We start from the raw sequence: 17,642 nt of genomic DNA, 5'->3' as shown, positions 1-17,642 counted from the left end.
TCCTGGTTTAGAAAGAAATGGCTTGGCAGTATGAAGACTTTTCACATATAAAATCATCTTTAATTTATGCTATATCAGGAGGTTCATAAGCTTCAGATTTAGACTCATAACAGCTAATCAATCTTTTCTGCCATGTTGGCTCACTATTAATATTTGCTACTATTGTTTCTTCCCTCTCCCTTTTCAGATATTTGTATAGTGCCCCACTGTGATGCAGTTAACTCAAACAAGCTTCTTATCCCATCTGAAGCCTCCTACTGCAGACAGCGGCAGTTAAAAGTACTTCTCTGGACTCTGTGTTGTGCTGCAACAGATACATAATTTAAGGATCTGATGCATATTTACCAGCACATAATACTTTTGAAGGCTGTGAATCACTTAGCAATATAATACATTCCCTGTCAGACAGCTTAGCTTGTAGTCAAGAGCACAAGTTACTGATGTAATCCTAAATTTAAATATTAACATAGTGATTAATACTACACTTAAAGGTGGTTAATCACAAAATAAAACTTTACTAAATCATGACAGCTACTGTGGCTGGAGGTGCTGGACCTACCGTTTCGACCATTTTGCTTCAAGGTATTTGCTGACAGCTGAATGGCACTCCCATGTCCCATGTTCTGGGGAAACTTCAGATCCTCCAGGTTCCCATCTGTGCTCAGTCTTGCAACTTCCAGCTCTGTTTGCAAGAGAGACCAACAGTGAGAAAAATCTCTGTGGAAGTAATCTTCGACATGCTACTTCAAACCTACAAAATGATGTTCCAGACCATTTGAGAGCAAAGGAATCAACTTACAATGTTTCATGCTAGACTCTGTTCGGGCTCCTGTTTCTTTTAAATCTTTGCCTTAAAGAAGTTTTAAATTTAATTTAATAAAATAAATAAAGCAAATAAATTCTAGTCTCTGTTGAAGACAAAAGACAAGCAGATCTTGTAAACAAGAACCTCAGGATATTAAGGACACAATGGTTAAAATGAAAATTCAAAAATGCTAGTTCTTTGCCACTGGTGACTGGTACTTTCTGTAAATGTTATCAGTGCTTGGGATCTGTATTCATAGAAATAGAAAGAACAGTTGTTCTTATTTTACATATGCACAGTGGGAGTGCTGGTGCTTTCCATCATGCTAATTTTTTAATTAAAATCAACAATCAGACAAATAAAGACACAAATTTGTATGAAATGAAACACAATTGCATTAGGATTCTGTGATTCTGCGATCTCCATGTGAAGCAGTGCTCTTGTTGCTCTAGCACAGATTTTGCCCGCAAAGGTAGGATTGATAAAGGCGGGTTGGGTGCTCATTTTCTATGGGATTTCAAGGATAGAGAGCTGCCTTGTTCCTTTAGCTCTTTTGGAGAGACATTTGAGTCCTTCAGACAAAGGGCTAAGACATAACTAACAAATTGCTCTCCAATTAATCCATGGGTCAAGAAGGAAGCCATATTCCCCAGACTTCACACTCCCTCTGGCTGCTCTCAGTATTTCTGGGGGCCGTTGCTTACGGATATTGTCGGTGTTTTCCCGGACGATGTCTGTCTTCAGCAGGTTGTCAGCCAGCACAAAGGCACTGTCCTCCACAGTATCGAGTAACTTGGTGGCTGCACGTTGTTGTTCACTTGCATTCAGGTCCCTCCATGCATTCAGAGCCTGTGGCTGCAGGAGGTTGTTCACTGTCTCCACCATGGCCTACAAGGGAAAGGCATCAAGTAAGAAAAGATTGTAGTGAACCTAAAGCACCATTGAGACCTCTGACATATGCTAAGTCTCATCATGCACACACATTGCTTTCTAGGGAAAGGACAGCATCTCGTTTTCCCACCCATTAAGGTAGCCTGCAATGGAGCTAGGTATCATTTATCCCATAGTATGGGAGAGGGAGGAAGTAGCACTTTTCTGCTCCTGGGATCAGCAGTTCTGGGCTTGGAGTAAAAAGGAATTTGGGGTTGGGGAGGTGTGGCAGGAGAAAGATGAGGAACCATTAAGGAAACATGCAGGAAAACAGATTTCAAAACCCATCTGTGAAGCAAATTGCTGCTACCTGTAGCACCAGATTTCAAAAGATAGGGCTGGGGCACCTAAGGAATGTATCTAGTAGCAGCAGGAGCTATGCTTCTAAGAGTGTTTCCCAGCATACAACCTCTGTCAGGCAGTCATGAAGACATAGTCAAGTTACACCACTTCATCCAGAGAAGCAGTAGGTTCCTGTAGAGATTTAGTTAAGACACTACCTTTCAAATTGCTCCATCCAGTGAGGACTCAACCATACAGCAACAATGTCAGTCTCTCCTGCAGGGCACCTTCTGCCCTGGGCTGCCATGCACTGAAAGCTTTCCCATGGACAGCATCCCATAGTTAATCTGGATGCGCATCCAGGATCACACAAAACAGCAGTGGCCTCATGATAGCAAAACTACAGTAATAGAGCCTACCCAACCTGAAAGTTTTGCTCAACCTATAATCCCCCTTAGTTACTGATCAGTGCTGACTCAACTACCTCCCAGCTAATATTTTTTAATGAGATCAGGTGTACCAGTTGATAGAACTCATTGTGAAGAGGAAAAGAAAAGCAATAAAGGTACTTTGATGGTTCTTTCTTCTGCTGGTTTCTTCTAGCCACCAGACAGGCCTACCCCACAAAGAAACACTTCCACTGCCAGCTAACATTGACTGCAGAAACCAACCTTCCTTTAGAAATGAAGTTGCTTTTCTTAGTAATTTTCTGTACCATCAAACCCACACCTTCGTTCTGCAAGGCAAGCAAGGCAAGGACAGCTCCATGGATTTCAATATGTTGCAAGCCCAAAGCATGACTCATGGGCTCATCTTCATGGGAATACTTCAGTAATTACTCCTGACAGTGTTTCTAAACTCACTTGTACAACATGATGTGTGAAAAGAAGATATGTCATAGCCCATTCTCCAGCAGAGCCCTCAAGAGTAGTGTCACAGAGACTACAGGGCATCCTGACTCACCCACCAGCCATGGTGAGACACAAATGTGCAACAGGAGAATATAATCACATGGAACCACAATCTGATTTTACTGCTATACCTAGGTGACCTTCAAAAAAGTTTCAATGATAGCAAGGTTCAAGGAGAAGTAAAACCAGCTAGAACTACAACTGCTGGTGCTTCTAACCTTAGCAAAGACATTTCCCCAACGCAATGCTGAGTACATCCTTGTCGTAAATGTCTTTGAAGTTGGAAGGTTTCTCATTAACACCATGGTGTTAACACTCTCCAATATACAGTTCTTTGTGATCAATTAACTCTTTTGTTCTTGTGCCAAACCTCTACTGCACTTTAAACAAAAGATCTTCCCCTCCCTGGCAGCTGCTGCTCTGGTCAACAGTTCTCAGTCTGACATCTTGGTTTCCCAAAATATGGAGTAACCCATGCTTCAACTACTGAAGCAAACCGAAACGGCTGAAAATCTTGCCCTCTACTACAAAAATGCTTTGCTGTCCAGCTTTTACAATCCAGGACTGGAATCTCTTTCTCATTAGCTGGTAAGTGGAACTTTTATTAACCATAAATCAATTTCTTAAACTGATATTAAACTGATTTTCCTAAATAGTTTAAAAAACATCTCAACACATTTAATATATGCACATGAAAAGCTGGTTGATTTTAATAGTCAAGAAGAAAATGAAAACTCCATAACATTTAAGTGTGGCATTTTTCATAGTTTTAAAATCTGGAACCTTAATCTCTGCAGCTCTTAATAAAAGTCTACAGTTTGCTTTGGTAGTGTATCTCTTTACAGGCAAAAAGCAGGTAGTATTCTTTTTCAGTGACCAAAAACCTTGAGTATTTTGCTGCACAGGTTTTACATAACATGGTGTTTTCTTTCAAAGATCTTTTATGCATGGAAAGCAGAAAATAAGAACTTTTCTCCCCTTCCAATGTTATCATGGACACTACAATTCTGGCTTACTTCCATTTACCTCAGCTACTAATTATGTCTTTAAATCTCTAGTAAAATAACATCCAGGATACTTTTATTCATATCTGAATGGTGGAAAGAGTCTTTGCAGCAGATCTAGCTCCTGGATATGGATGGCAAAGAAATGCCTATTTGTCAAAACATGAAACAGATGCTGAAATATTTGTGTTATGCTGAAACATCTGCTGCAAAGTTTTTTCACCAGAAAAAAATGTTATATGTAATGTGTGTGTTGTATGCATGCAAAGTTTGAGAGAGAACACCAATTAGGCCTAATGTGCTGCTTCCTGTACCATGTGTACTTCCCACCCAATGGACATGGTGCTGGTGAGCATCCATTTTCCTGAAGTGACTAGGCTGAAAGCAGTCACCTCACATCACTTTGGATCTGGGGTCTGACACAAAAACTCCAGAAAGATTTCCAAGGACTTTGAGTCAGGTCCTTAGCACATATCTGAACAGAGCTGGTAGAATGTCTTCATTGGCATTATGTCAGAGATGAATGTAGCCCACAGCTTTTCCCAGAGGGTCCCTCACCTGTCTCAGTGCATTAATCAAGTGTTCCCTGCATTATATTTCTGAGTGCAGCACTTCATTATGGCTGAGTGCTGTGGGCTGAAGCCAAGGAGATGAGGTGCTAATGAAATGTTTGCATTTTGGACAGGAGTTGAGGTAGGTGTTTAAATGAAACAAAACAGCTGTTAAAGTAACAGTGTCTCTCTGAGACAGAGATACCAGCTGGGAAAAGTGGGAAGGCAGATACAAGGGACAAGGCTTGGCCTGTTGTGTTGCATTTGTGTGGAGCTGTTTCTCACAACAGGGGAGGAGCTGCAGTGGTTGCCTCTGTAAGAAGTTCCTTGAAACTTCCTCCAGCTCTAAGTCATACCTGTCCCTGGGGCAGAGCCAACTGCGCCCCTCCACGATCACTTTTTGAGGAGAAGCTGGAAAAGGAGGGGTTGGAAGTGGTGGAAAAGTGGGATGGGAGAGAAGTGACCATGTAAATCCAAAAATCAGTAAGGGAATAGAGCAGGAGGCGTGCTGGAGGAGAGACCAGCTTGCATCCCGTGATGAGACAGCAGCTCCTCTTCTGCAACCTGTGGAGGGCAGCGGTGGAGCTGAGTTATGCCAGCAGCTTGTGGAGGACCCCATGACAGAGGGGGTGGCTGTGCCCAGAGAGGCCATGACTCTGTGGGGAGGCAGTGCTGGAGTAGAATGTGCCTGGCATTGTGCTGCCGCAGAGGAGACCCAGTGAAGGACTCACATCAGAGAGGTTCATAAAGGGCTGTATCCTGTGGGAGGGACCCCACGTTGGAGCAGGGGAAGAATGTGAGGAGTCCTCCTCCTCTGAGGAGGAAGAAGTGGCAGAAACCATCTGTGAAGGACTGATTGCAACCCCATTCCCTGACCCCTGCACTGTTGGAAGAGATATTGGGAGCAGAGCTGTGTCTGGGAAGAGGGGAGGGGTGAAGGAAGGTCGTCTTAAAGAGCTAATTGTATTTTTCTCATCACCCGGCTCTGGTTTTACTCTGTCTGTTCTGTTTCTAGTTGATGGCAGATTAAACTCATTTTGTTTTCTTCCCTAAATCAAGTAGTTAACTCTGTTTTGCCTGGAACCATACATGGCAGTGAGCCCTCACTGTCCTTGTCTTGATCCACGGGCCCTTAGTTATCTTTTCTCCTCCCATCTCACTGAGGCCTCTGCCATCTCACCATGAGGTGTGAGGGTGTGTGTGTGGGGGTGAGCAAGCAGCTGTATGGTGCTTCATTGCCAGCTAGCTGGCCTTAAACCATGACTCCTGTGTCTTTGCATTTAAGTTGTGTCATCATGTTTTAGGTGGGTTTGGTACCTGCTGTAATGATTTTGTGGTCTGATGAAACTTCAACACTGAAGAAACAACAGTACCAAGCTCCCAGTGAAGCTATTCAGTGACCAGCATTGGGTTAACCCTGACACAGGGCCTTTGAAACAAAGAAGGCATAAGATAGGTGTTCTTAGGAACTGATGGTGTGATAGGTTTTACCTGAGATCCCTAGTGGTCCTGGTTTTTGTGGGAGCTTTTAGAGGGAGCTAGTTCTGACCTAGTTTCATCCCACTTCAAGAAGTGAACCATGCAGGTTAGCATGCAGCTAGGTCAGGAGCCCAGATGCTTTCTAGTTTCTCTTCCCACTGAATGTAGAAGGAACTACAGCAAGCGTTATCCCCAATCAGATGGTGAAAGGGACATCAGATTAATCCTATCCTTGAAGAAACCACCAACTATTAAAGGATATCTATCTCACTAAAGACTTTGTCTTTGCTTCCCAAGTCCTTTGGCTTCCTCTGCTCTGTTTCTCTCAAGTCCCCTGACTGTTCCCTTTTCCAAAAGCAGTTCAACTCAGTGAACAACTTCCAAAGTCTCCTTGTGAGCCTCATGCCAAACAAAAACTGTGGGGCCTGGAGTGCAAACGTGCCTTAACATCACCCACAGAATAGTGCTGAACCCACACTATGGCTGCTGGGGCTTAATGAATTGACAGCACAAGCACAGAGGTGCCCTGTGAGAAAGACAAAAGTAACTCCAATGACATCAGGGGTAAGCTTCCACAAGGCATAGCCTGCTTTGTAGTAGTCTAAGATCAAATGAGGGAGGAAGGGCATGACGGAAGGAAGCCGAGAAAGAAGACATTCCATCTAGTGATATGTAGGTGTAGTTGTATGCTGCCTGTGATGTCAGGGTATCCATATATGCAAAGACAAAACCCCTAAATACGAGCCTGTAAAGAGCAACCATCCTGAGTCAGAGAACATTAGATTCAGTGGGATCTTTCATGTCTCTAGCAGTGGTTACAACTGGACATCAAGAGAAGAGCAAGAACATCAAGCATAGAATATAAATCCAATGACAGTGATCCCTTTGATTATGCAGTTTTATAGCACCATGGACTGTACATAAATGTTAACAAATTGCAGAGGGAGATTTTGCCCCCAAATAAGGACACATGCTCAAAGTTTCTTTTGTCCTGAGGTTACAAAACAGAAATAAAATTTAAACCTTCCTTCTCAGATACTTACAAGTTGGTATTAAAAGGTGTATTGTCAAAAGGCAGCTAATTAGGAGTGTTACAGTAATTATACATTACTAAATAGCCAATTGTACATTGATTTCCTTTGTGACATTCTTCATGTCTGTAAAATTGAATTTTTCCTGTCCATTTGTTTTTATTTTTATCTTCTCCCCCTTTAGAAATGTCTAGGGAGACTATTTGGCTATGGGAGTATAAATCCAGTGATACCACATCCATTTATTTATCTCTCACTGTAGGAACAACCAAGGCACTGCTCTTCAACAAAAGCAGATTCTGTAATGAGAAATCTGTCTTTAATTGGAAGTCAATACTGGAAATCATTGAGAGATGTTAGACATACTCATCTCATTGCCAAATTGGGATGACACTGTGTTGTCCTATGGTCTTTAGGCACAGCAACTCTAATCTTAGGAAACCATCAACTGTCCTAGATTTAAGACCTCTCTAAACCTTTATTGTTTATTTGGCCTCTCACCAAACAGCTGATGGAAGATAAAATTACCAACAAATTTACAACTGGAGAATGTATTGCTTCATGGGAAGTGAATACCAGCAAGCCCCACAGGAAATATTGGTTGAGTCATTCTGCTGAGTAGTTTTCAAATATGTAGTTTGTCCCTCTTAAGAAGGAGCATCTCCTTAAGAGGAGATTGAAGACACTGTATGTGATACCTTGCACAGAACCTATACCAAGGTCTTATCTTCTATAGCAGCTTTGTGTGAATGAGGACAGTGGCACAGGGCATTAAAGCACCACTTTTCAATGACTTGTCTAATTAAAAGATATCCGTTTTATATTTTAAAGCCCTGTCTCATACTGCCAACACTTGTTTTCCTTGATCTCACAGGAATACCTAATGCAGCACACTTAAAAAAATTAGGGAAGAAAGACTAATAGCAACAAGGCTATGCTTTGCATTGATAAAATCATGGTGCTAAACAAGCAGTGCTATATACAGCTGCCCCTGTACCAAAGACATTTGCTGGCACAGCCTTATTAAACAACGTTTGCTCACCCTTCCTGAGAAGAGCCATGCTAAGACTGAAGAGTGCAATCACACAGACACAGCCTCAGGCTGCGCTTATGGTTTGAGATTCTGGTCCTGCCTGAGGTCTCCAGGTATTGCTCCAAAACAACTGCATCATCGTCTTTATTTGAAGCATGCAAAAACATTACTAGCTCACTTTCTAATAGCAACTTGAGGTTTTATAGAAAGTCAGTGGAGAAAAAAAACCCCACAAAAACCCTTTCAGATTCATAGTGCACTGTGATAATGAAATACTTGTTAGAGAGCAAATGTACCAAAATGTAGATATTGTTCAAAGATCACACTGTTATGCTCTTTTTTCCTTTTTCCTCCTGGAAAGTGGTGGTACTTCAAAAAAAGCTTACCTGCTTCCTTGCTCAAGAACAGCTGTTTTTGCTCTGTATTCATATGAAATACCTAGAGCTATAACAAAACTTTTTCTTAAGCTATCAATAGTTTCAAGCCTCCAAACTAATTGAGTTAAAGGCACAATCAATGCTATTGATGGCAAGTTCTGCTGGAAGTTGTGGAACTCTTGCTTCTGGCCAGAAAAAGTACCAGTTAACTCTGAATGTACCTTTTGGAGAAGAGGACCAGCATGAAAGCATGGATCTGGGCATGCAAAGAGCTGCTTCCGGCAGGGTTATTGCACTGAAAGGGATGAGCTGAGGAAATTAAGTGTCTTTCTAGATTGGCAAATCAACGATGCCACTACATAGGGTCACAAATCAAACTGGAACAATCATCTGCTCTGTGAGACTTCAGGTCGAAAATAGATGCACGTGTCATTTCTTCAGCTTCCTAAATGAGGAAAACATCATTAAATCCTACTTCTTACCTGAGAAGTGTCTTCAAATCTGTCTGACAAGGCTCTTCACCTTCAGATGGTATTTTACCTACCTCTTTATTCTTTCAATTCCAAATTAAAATTTATTTCTGGTGAAAGCATAAGTAAACACACTAAAGACATTTTTTTACAGGGAAGCCTGGCCATTGTCTAAGGCTTTCACAAATCAATAAGGTCATCAAAGCAATTCTAATATTCAGGGAGATGGAGAAACATATTTAGATTGAAACTAGCTGAACAACGAGTGCCTAAAAATAAATTAATTATTAGGAATTTTACTGCTAATTTCCACTTCTGCCTTCAAAACTAAGCCAGAAGCAACAGCCTATACCTAGAATACCAGAGTGGTGAATGGCAACTCAAGGTTTTAGTCTTGGTGAACCAAGTCAAATCCTACTAGTCATGGCAAAGGCCAGAGGAGATCTTCCCCCAGCCTTTCAGAGGAATTTCTAATATTGCTCCATAGATTGGCAGCAAAGGCTCTCAAGAAAGAGTATGTATCCTTCTCTTTTCAACTCTACAGTAAGTGTTTATGCTGTGGCTGCCAGAACTGTACTGACTCTGAAATGTTCTGCATTTCAGCAGTGCTGAGAACTCACTGCAGTGAGTAGAAAGGCACTGATCTTTATTAAAATTAGGCCATCTACAAAATGTTTAACTATGGAATTAATGGTCTTGCACTAGGCATGCAACAGCTGCAATCTTGGCCTTAAACTACCAATAACCTCCTAATGGGAGCACACAAAAAAGTAGGAGATCTGAGAAACAGAATAAGGTTAAGGAATTCCAGGTTATGGTTTTGCTTTGGTTAGTCTATGAGGAAGAATATTTTAAGGTCAGAAGGCATTTGTAGGACTGAAATAAAAGGAATTGGTTGGGATAAAGGAACTAACTTATAATGTGTTTCTGTAATGAGATCTTCCCCACACAATAAACTGAGAGCTGCATTTATGAATCAGCTGTATTTGCTGTCCTACTGTTTGGGATTTGCGACTACAGAAGCAACCACTGGAGTAATTGCACTCGGGAAGTGAAAAAAACTGTAGCAAGAAAGGAAAACAGTTTGCAAACAAGATATTCCTCTTTGACAGGATATCCATAGCCTTCAAGGGGACTCCTAGGCAGTCCATGAGACACCCTTTCCTCCAACAGTTCAAATCAAAGGGATATCTCTCACTGATTTCTATGCCAATATTTATACTGACACTTCTTTTCCAGTGCCACTGGATTCCAGGACCTAAAGCACATAGCAAGGCAGAAAATGCTAGATTTTTTTCTCAGTTTTGCTCTAGGCACATAACCATAGCTGTAGCTCAGCTGTAGGTAGAGGAATATGCAGTCATCTTCCTTTTTAATATCTATGCAAAGAGTTTCAGAGTCCAGTGACAAACCCAATGCTGTTGCTTTGATCTGCCTTTCCACTAACAACAGGCTCACCATGGCAGAAACTCACAGGGTGGGGATTTCTAGTTTCCCTCTTGCTGTCACAAATCAAGTGCGGGTTTCTCAAGCTGTGAAGTATATAAAGTTCACAGAGTTTTAACAAAGGGCTACCAAACCGCAGAACTCTGCTGCGAGTCACACTTCTTTCAGACGTCCTTTTAATTATGTTAAATGAAAGTTTGGGACACTTTGATGCTGATTGGCAAACATCTTGATCTATTGAAAAAGTACTCTCTGTAGCTAAAGTTAATATACAACATTCTAAGCACACTGCCAGCCAATTTATTCCAGCCACTTTAACAATGATACTTTGGCTGACAGGCCACGTAGAATAGCATCAGGAGTTGAGCAACGCATAAATCATTAGAGGACTCTGAAAGTTGTTTGACACACACTGCAGAGCTCTGTCATACAGCCAATTAAGTGACCAAACACGGAACTTGAAAATCCTCATTAATTTGCTCCTTTCTGTGTAAATGGAGGTTAGAGTCTTTCTTGTCACAGGCACAACACAAACACAAGCAAACACAGCATAATTCAATTTCCGCTCCCTCTCAAAGCTGCAAGTTTCCTTCGTTTAGTCTTCATGGAAGTTAGCACTAGCCATGCAAGTAAGACAGAAGTGGGACAAACAGAATTAATCCACTTTAAATAGTACTGGCTAAGTCCCAGATGCACCTTTTATCTGCAGAGAGTTACAAAGTTAGCAAAGAAATGTCTTCTACTCAGCTCTAAACTAAATGCCTTGAGTCCTCTGAGGAAAGCCTTTCGTCTTTGCTTAGTACAGCCATTTAAACAGCCCATGTAACAAGTATGAAGTGCTCAGAAAACTTCCAGAAGAATAACTCTGACTAAATGCCACCTGTGACTGTCTGCTACCTGGAACCTGCCAGCAACTCAGCACCAGATTCATCAGTGGCTCCAATGACACCTGCACCCACAAGCCCTTGTGATCATCATGGCATGGGTTGCACCTTAGTCTTCACCATTTGCTGTACAGACAAGCTCAGAATTACAAAACAGGGCAAGCTGCTTTACATCCCAGAGGATGGCAGGGACCCGAGCAGCAAACACCATTACACCAGGAAAATGCTGAAAAAGCAATGCTCTACAGTTTCCTTCTATCCTCCCCACAAAGCTGCCCTTCAGACTATATTGTATTGACCAGCTTTCAGCTTGGAAAAAAAACCCCAAATGTTTGGGAATCCTGTTAAGTTTTTGTCTTCCGAGATCTTCATCCCAAATGCTGCATGCACTTTCACACGGGAAGAGGCCACAGGGAAATGCATTGGCTTCATGACCTGCAGCACTCAAAAAGTACAAGCTCACAAATCCAAGCAAAGCAAGGTGATGTCATATTTTGCAATCAGGTGCATGTATATGATCAAAAGACTCTACATGCCCAGACACAGTATGAGCTTTTATTAAAGTTCGTGTTTCCAGCTACTAAATCTTACAGTAAAATATTCTGGGTTTTTTCCCCAATGTTTAAGTTTTCCATGCTAACATGGCCTCACTTACTGCAATATCAGAATATTCAGCAATTTTTTTTCCTTCACTATCCCACTTCTGTCCGCAGAGGCCAGAGGAATTGTATCCATGGCATTTTAAATTAAGGAGCACTTAAGAAATAGTGAGCACATGCCATTTGTCAAAAGACACGGAAGAAAACAGTGACACCAAACCCAGCTTCAGAGCCTTCAGAAGAAATACATTTTGTGTTTACTACAACTTGGGTGCTTTAGTTTAAGGAGAAGTACATTTTGAAAATGAAAAAATACAAATTCTGAAAAAAAATTTTTAAAAATTTTTACTGGATTATATTACACAACATTCACCAAACGGAGCTATGCTAGTCAAATGGGTCACCCATTGTGACTCATTCTCCCTCACTTTCAACCCTCTTCCCAAAACAGAGTTTAAGCACAGTGCACTATAGAAAGGTGGGCATGAGAGATGTAGATCTTTGCTCTCCAAAAAAACATGCATCAGGTCCAAGCTCTCCTTAACTAATGGAATACCTTTTTGAGGCCACTCCAACCATCCTGGATATCCACCTTGGTCAGCTCAGCTTAAGTTGACTCTTAGCATTATGAATTAAAGCCCACGTGACAGTTTCTTAAATATCACCATGACTGAAAAAATCTCCTAGTAACTGTCTGGTCATTATATTCATATGTACTTATCATGTCACCTGTCAGGTTGATTCTTGTTGGATTTTTGAGACAGAAAAGAACCTTTACCACACTTGCAGCTAAAGGAGCAGCATTTGTAACCTCTGTCTCCAGTAAGTAACATTTCTGAGCTTTTAACTCAAGAAATACTGTGACACTGCACAAACAAAATCAATATTTTTTAAAAGTATCCAGAGAGATGAGATGATAAACTACGATGGCATTCCAAGTTTCATATTTGAATAACTCGCAAAATTTCCAGATCCATTTTACGTATATATTTATATTATTAATTTGTGGCTTAAGATGATTTTATACCCCAATCGTTACAAGTGCTGTGTCATAAGCCTTAGATTTGTCAACCCAAAGAAAACAGCGAGTCTGATTTAGCAAATATTATCTTCTTAAATCATTCTTCTTTTCCTTAAAATCCACCTTTTCTCAACTGCACTTTTGATTTTTACAATTGCTGGACATCTCTCACATAAACTTTGTACTGCACTCTTCCTTTGTCTAGGGAGCACAGGACTGAAGGTACACTTCCAGCCCTGCGAGACAAATTAAGCCAAGGTTACTCTTCACAATAATGGTATACAAGGAGATCACGTCAGCAAGGTTGAGAACTCTTTCCTCCTGCCATTGGTGGCACATTTTTTAGCAACTTTCCACCTCCCATTGACTTAAAACAGTCCAGGATTTCACTATTTAAGATTTGTTGAAAAATCACTGCTAAATTGCCTTAGGCAGTCCAGACATTTCACTTATTCTTTACAAAGAATAAGTGGCCTGTAACAGGGATATCTGCAGTCACACTTAATTGCTATTACTTACAAACTCTCCCTCACAAGGTTTTTTTTTTATGACTTCAGCTACATGATTTTTCAAATGGAAACATACTGTGAGAAAATATGTCCAGATACTACTTTACCTCCATATAATACAATGCAGAGCTGGAGAGGTTCAATTAGATCACCTAATTCATTCTTGAAACCCTCCATTACAGGACAGGAGGCATGCACATGTTTGTGCCTACATGATTTAAACAAGTAGATTTTCTAAGTGAAAAGGGAGAAGTCCTTGAAATCAAGGGTAAACTGAAGTTTGTGAAGACTATTCAGACTTTATTCTATCAATGACAAGCTTTCTATATAGTATATTAAATTCACTATTCACCACTGTTTGAAAGAAGACAAAAAGATCGGGAGCATGCTTTGACTCTGGAGTATGCTAATGTGACTAGTGGAAAGGACAACTATGGGTCACCTAGCATACAAGGTCCCCAATAGGATGGTGTGGTCTATGGTCAAACCAATCTCACCATGTTTCCAGTGGTACCAGAAGACAAGATAGATGGCTTGGGAGTGAGCATTGCACTGCAAACTTGCCTAAATTCCTTCCAATTCTAGTTACTTTCTACGGGATCTTAAAAGGAAGACAGACACGCTATCAGCACAGAGGGATACTGTTTTACCTTTAGTGTCCTACAGATTTAATCCACCTAATCCCACAGGCTAAACGAAGTATGCACTCACAAAATAAAGTCAATACTGACTATAGAAGTTGAATTTTTCAGAAAAGCTCAGTTATAGGCAGAAAAAATGGGTTCATTTTTATACTTTATATTTGTTATACACATACATAAAAATAATCACCAATCACCCATAAGTACAACATCAATGTTCATAAGTACAAGACAGAAGTCAGAAGGTAAAATGTTCACAGTTCTTAAAGTAGCACTAACTCACCCATAGTATACAAATAGGTTTACATAAAAGTCACTGGAGCAAATACTATATGGCAAGGTGACAGGATAAATAACCTAAACCCTCACTCTTGAAAAGCCTACAAGGAGGTCTTTCCAAAACACTGAGGCTTAACCTTGTTCACGTAAAACACAGTGTAAACCTACAAAGTTGGGCCATACCTAGGCGAACTGTATGTGACATTATGTTCCTAATCCTATATTTAGTTTGCAGCATCCTCCTCCTTCTTACATCCCTCTGTGAAGATGCTCTACATTTCATTATGATCCTACCTCCTCCCTTATGCTGAGTGTTGCCATTTCATATTGTTTCTAAATTTGCAAGTGTAAAAGTGGAAGAAAGCAAACTAAGGAAATGCAGGCGGCAATTATACGAGTGACATGTCATAAGTGAAACCCAGCTGGCCAGGAGATACCTCTGTGAGCAGGAGTTTTGCTTTCCATACTTGCTACATTCATACTGTTTGCTTATTCTGATGGCCAGATGAGTCTTGTCAGACCTCTCTCGTGTTCTTTCCCACTTTCTAATTCAGAGGTTTTGCCTCAGAATTTTGTTAGGACCAGGAGCAAATGGGCAGGTGAGGGGAGAGAAAGAATGAAATTATCCTGTAACCTTAACCTTAGAACTCGCTGCCACAAAGATGGTAATCAGATTATTCACAGAGACAAGACCCACTTCACAGTCATTCAGTCAAACAAGCGGACACGTGTATTAAAAACACAAGAAATACCTGGACATAGGCCCTGCAAGAGCGCTCCCTTTTCTGAAGCTGAGTCCATAAAGACAGCAGATTAAAGACGGAATAGAAAAAACAAGTTAGTGACAGAATAATGGAAAAATAATTTGAAGAAACTGTCTATAAAAAAAATAAAAACCTTATTTCTCTCCTAAATAGCTCCTGAAAACCAAAGAAACCAAAGGAAGCATGCAAGTTAAGCAGCAGTGGAAGGCTGTAAGAGCCAGCGCCTGAAATACAGGTTAGTCCTCCTTCAGTGAAGTAAAGCACAGACCAGCAGCTTTGCAAGAGCAGCTGTTAGATGACAGGAGACACAGCAGTCACAGAGAGATGTTCAAGGAATGAGGCTTTCTTTACAGTTTGGAGATCACACATGACATTTCCAGGTCAAAGAAGACTGAAAGGATGGGTCTGATGGTTATCTACATGATAACTGTGGGCTCTGCAGTCAGACAGTGCTGATGGCACAGTGAGGTATGGCCAAGCTTTGGATGAGTAGGACCCAGTTTCATGTAGCAAGATATATGAAGGACTACATCCTGATACAGGATGGACCTGTATGATCCATTCTGATACACCTGCTCAGGCTTATGCCTCAGGGCAAAACCTGCAGCTTTCCAGATTCACTGCTGTGAGCTTGCTTAAAGCCAGCTCAGGTACATGTCAGGTGTAACAACACATTGCACTGGAGGAGTGAGCATTGCCCAGGGCTCTTGATAGTTTAAGGATCACTGAAGTGGATGTATTCCCCACTGAAATGGGAATCCCATGTAATATTTCCAGTTGAGGCTATTCTCTCCTCTTTGGATTAAACTGCTTCTCCAGGAATGCATTTTCCAGTCTTCTTGTTATGAGTTGTGCTTTCCTTCATAATTCCTGGACCTAAATGCTTTATGTGACAAACAGCTTTTCCACAAAGAATCCCACTTTTTCCATATGAGTCATGTTTAAGACTGTACTTTGATGTGAACTTGCATGTCTCCTGCCTGATAACTGCACTTTACTGTGTTATGAAATCCAAATAGGCACTTATTTAACTCTGGGGGATTTTGTGGGCAGTCTGCAGCAGTGAGCTAGAACTGGTGAGCTCTGCCTCCGTGCAAATAAACCTCACAAATCAGGTTGCTCCGAACGACTGGCTTGGTTGGGTTTGTTTTTGCTGATGTGCCTAAGTTGGAAATTGCACAACAAGAGAGATTCAGAGTAAGGTATGCTCTCAACTCATAGCAGTGCAAACCCGTTAATACAGCTGAGAGCCAAATTTGTCCCCGAGAGTTTCGAGGTTCCGAAATAAACAAAATATATCCAGATATCATGTAATACCTAATCTCAATTTCTAATTCATCAATTTGTAACAGTATAAATCTTTGTCTGGATAAACTTGGCCAGTACGAAGACTCTGGAGAAACAAATGGAGATCAAAGAAAGCCTTGATGAAAATTACAGAGCTACTCACTTGGGGGTCTTGCCAGTCTGCAATATAACAATTATTACCTTAATTAAGCCAGATTCAGTGGAAAGCATAAAGCTTATAGTAACAGGAAAGTGGCTTATGAAAGATGATGGCATTTAAAAATTCTGATTATACCAGTTTGTTTCAATTCATTGCACATCACTTTGTAAAAAATCCCAGTACAAAACAGCACAGGTAATTACTTTCAGACCCCCAGCACATTTCCTTTAATAATTAAAAGAATATTTAATGCCTATTGCTTATTTTATTTCTTCTTTGTGACTAAATAGCACTAAACAAAACTCTTTGCAAATGACTTTTTTCCCCTCCTTTTTTTTTTTTTTTAAATACCCTTGATTGGTGAAGGGAAAAATGGAGCAGCAACTCTGCTGCCTTTTGTTTGCCCAATATGAATTCCAAGTTGAATTCATGCATTCTTAAATTAACATAGAGCAGTTGCTCTTCTAAAGAATGAAGTGGGGAATGAGAGCAAGTAAATTACAGAGTCTGTCATTTGGATCACTGACTCGCATCACTGTTTTGCAGGACTCCATGTTGTCTAGAATTTTAATGTGGAGTGCAATTGATTTGTATGAGCTGCTTGTGCAAAGCTGATGGCAGGGAGGGAAAGCCTGCAGGGGGGGACCTCAGGAGTGAGACCCAAGCCAAGGAGCTCTGCCTTGCTCAGTCTTCCCCACTCCTCAGAAACTCATACCTGCCCCTATCATACAACCCCGTTTTATGTAATTCAAACAAATATTTGAAGGTGGGATATAAAAAGATGAAAAAATATATGCCTGCACAGATGAAGTGACAAAATGTTGGGTGTGGCTAGGGCATATTCAGAAGAGCAAGCAGACGACAGTCATGAAATCCACTAGTAGGTGACATTAATTGCTGGTTTTATCTGATATTGTCAGAAATCACCAAACAAAGAACCATGGAATGATTATAACAAATAATGTTATGCTGATGTAACAGTTAATACAATTATTACCTACATTGTTATAAAACAGTTGGAAGCAGCACTAATTCTAACTAAGCATCAGGATAACCCAATTCACAGCACATGCAAAGCACATGAGATGCTGGATTTAGTTCCCATGTGGCTGTAATCTTAAACAATCCAGAAGGCCTTTGTATCTAAAACAGTATAAGTCTACAGTGATAACTTACAAG

The 17,642-nt window shown here is 40.8% G+C and overlaps 1 protein-coding gene across 2 annotated transcripts in view; it reads right to left on the bottom strand.

Annotated features, from left to right (window-relative positions):
• ADGRL3 (adhesion G protein-coupled receptor L3) overlaps positions 1–17,642 on the bottom strand; it is a 337,944-nt gene that overhangs the window by 77,916 nt on the left and 242,386 nt on the right. For both annotated transcript variants that reach the window (XM_061992427.1, XM_061992428.1), the window contains 2 exons: positions 1,510–1,693; positions 560–682 (listed from right to left, as the gene is read on the bottom strand). In XM_061992427.1, coding sequence (XP_061848411.1) covers positions 560–682; positions 1,510–1,693 — 307 coding nt within the window. The remainder of the gene's footprint in view (positions 1–559; positions 683–1,509; positions 1,694–17,642) is intronic.

This window comes from Colius striatus, chromosome 3 (genome assembly GCF_028858725.1).
Source record: "Colius striatus isolate bColStr4 chromosome 3, bColStr4.1.hap1, whole genome shotgun sequence".
Lineage (NCBI taxonomy): Eukaryota > Metazoa > Chordata > Aves > Coliiformes > Coliidae > Colius > Colius striatus.
The sequence above is the reverse complement of the archived record's forward strand: the minus strand, read 5'-3'. Positions and strand labels throughout refer to the sequence as shown.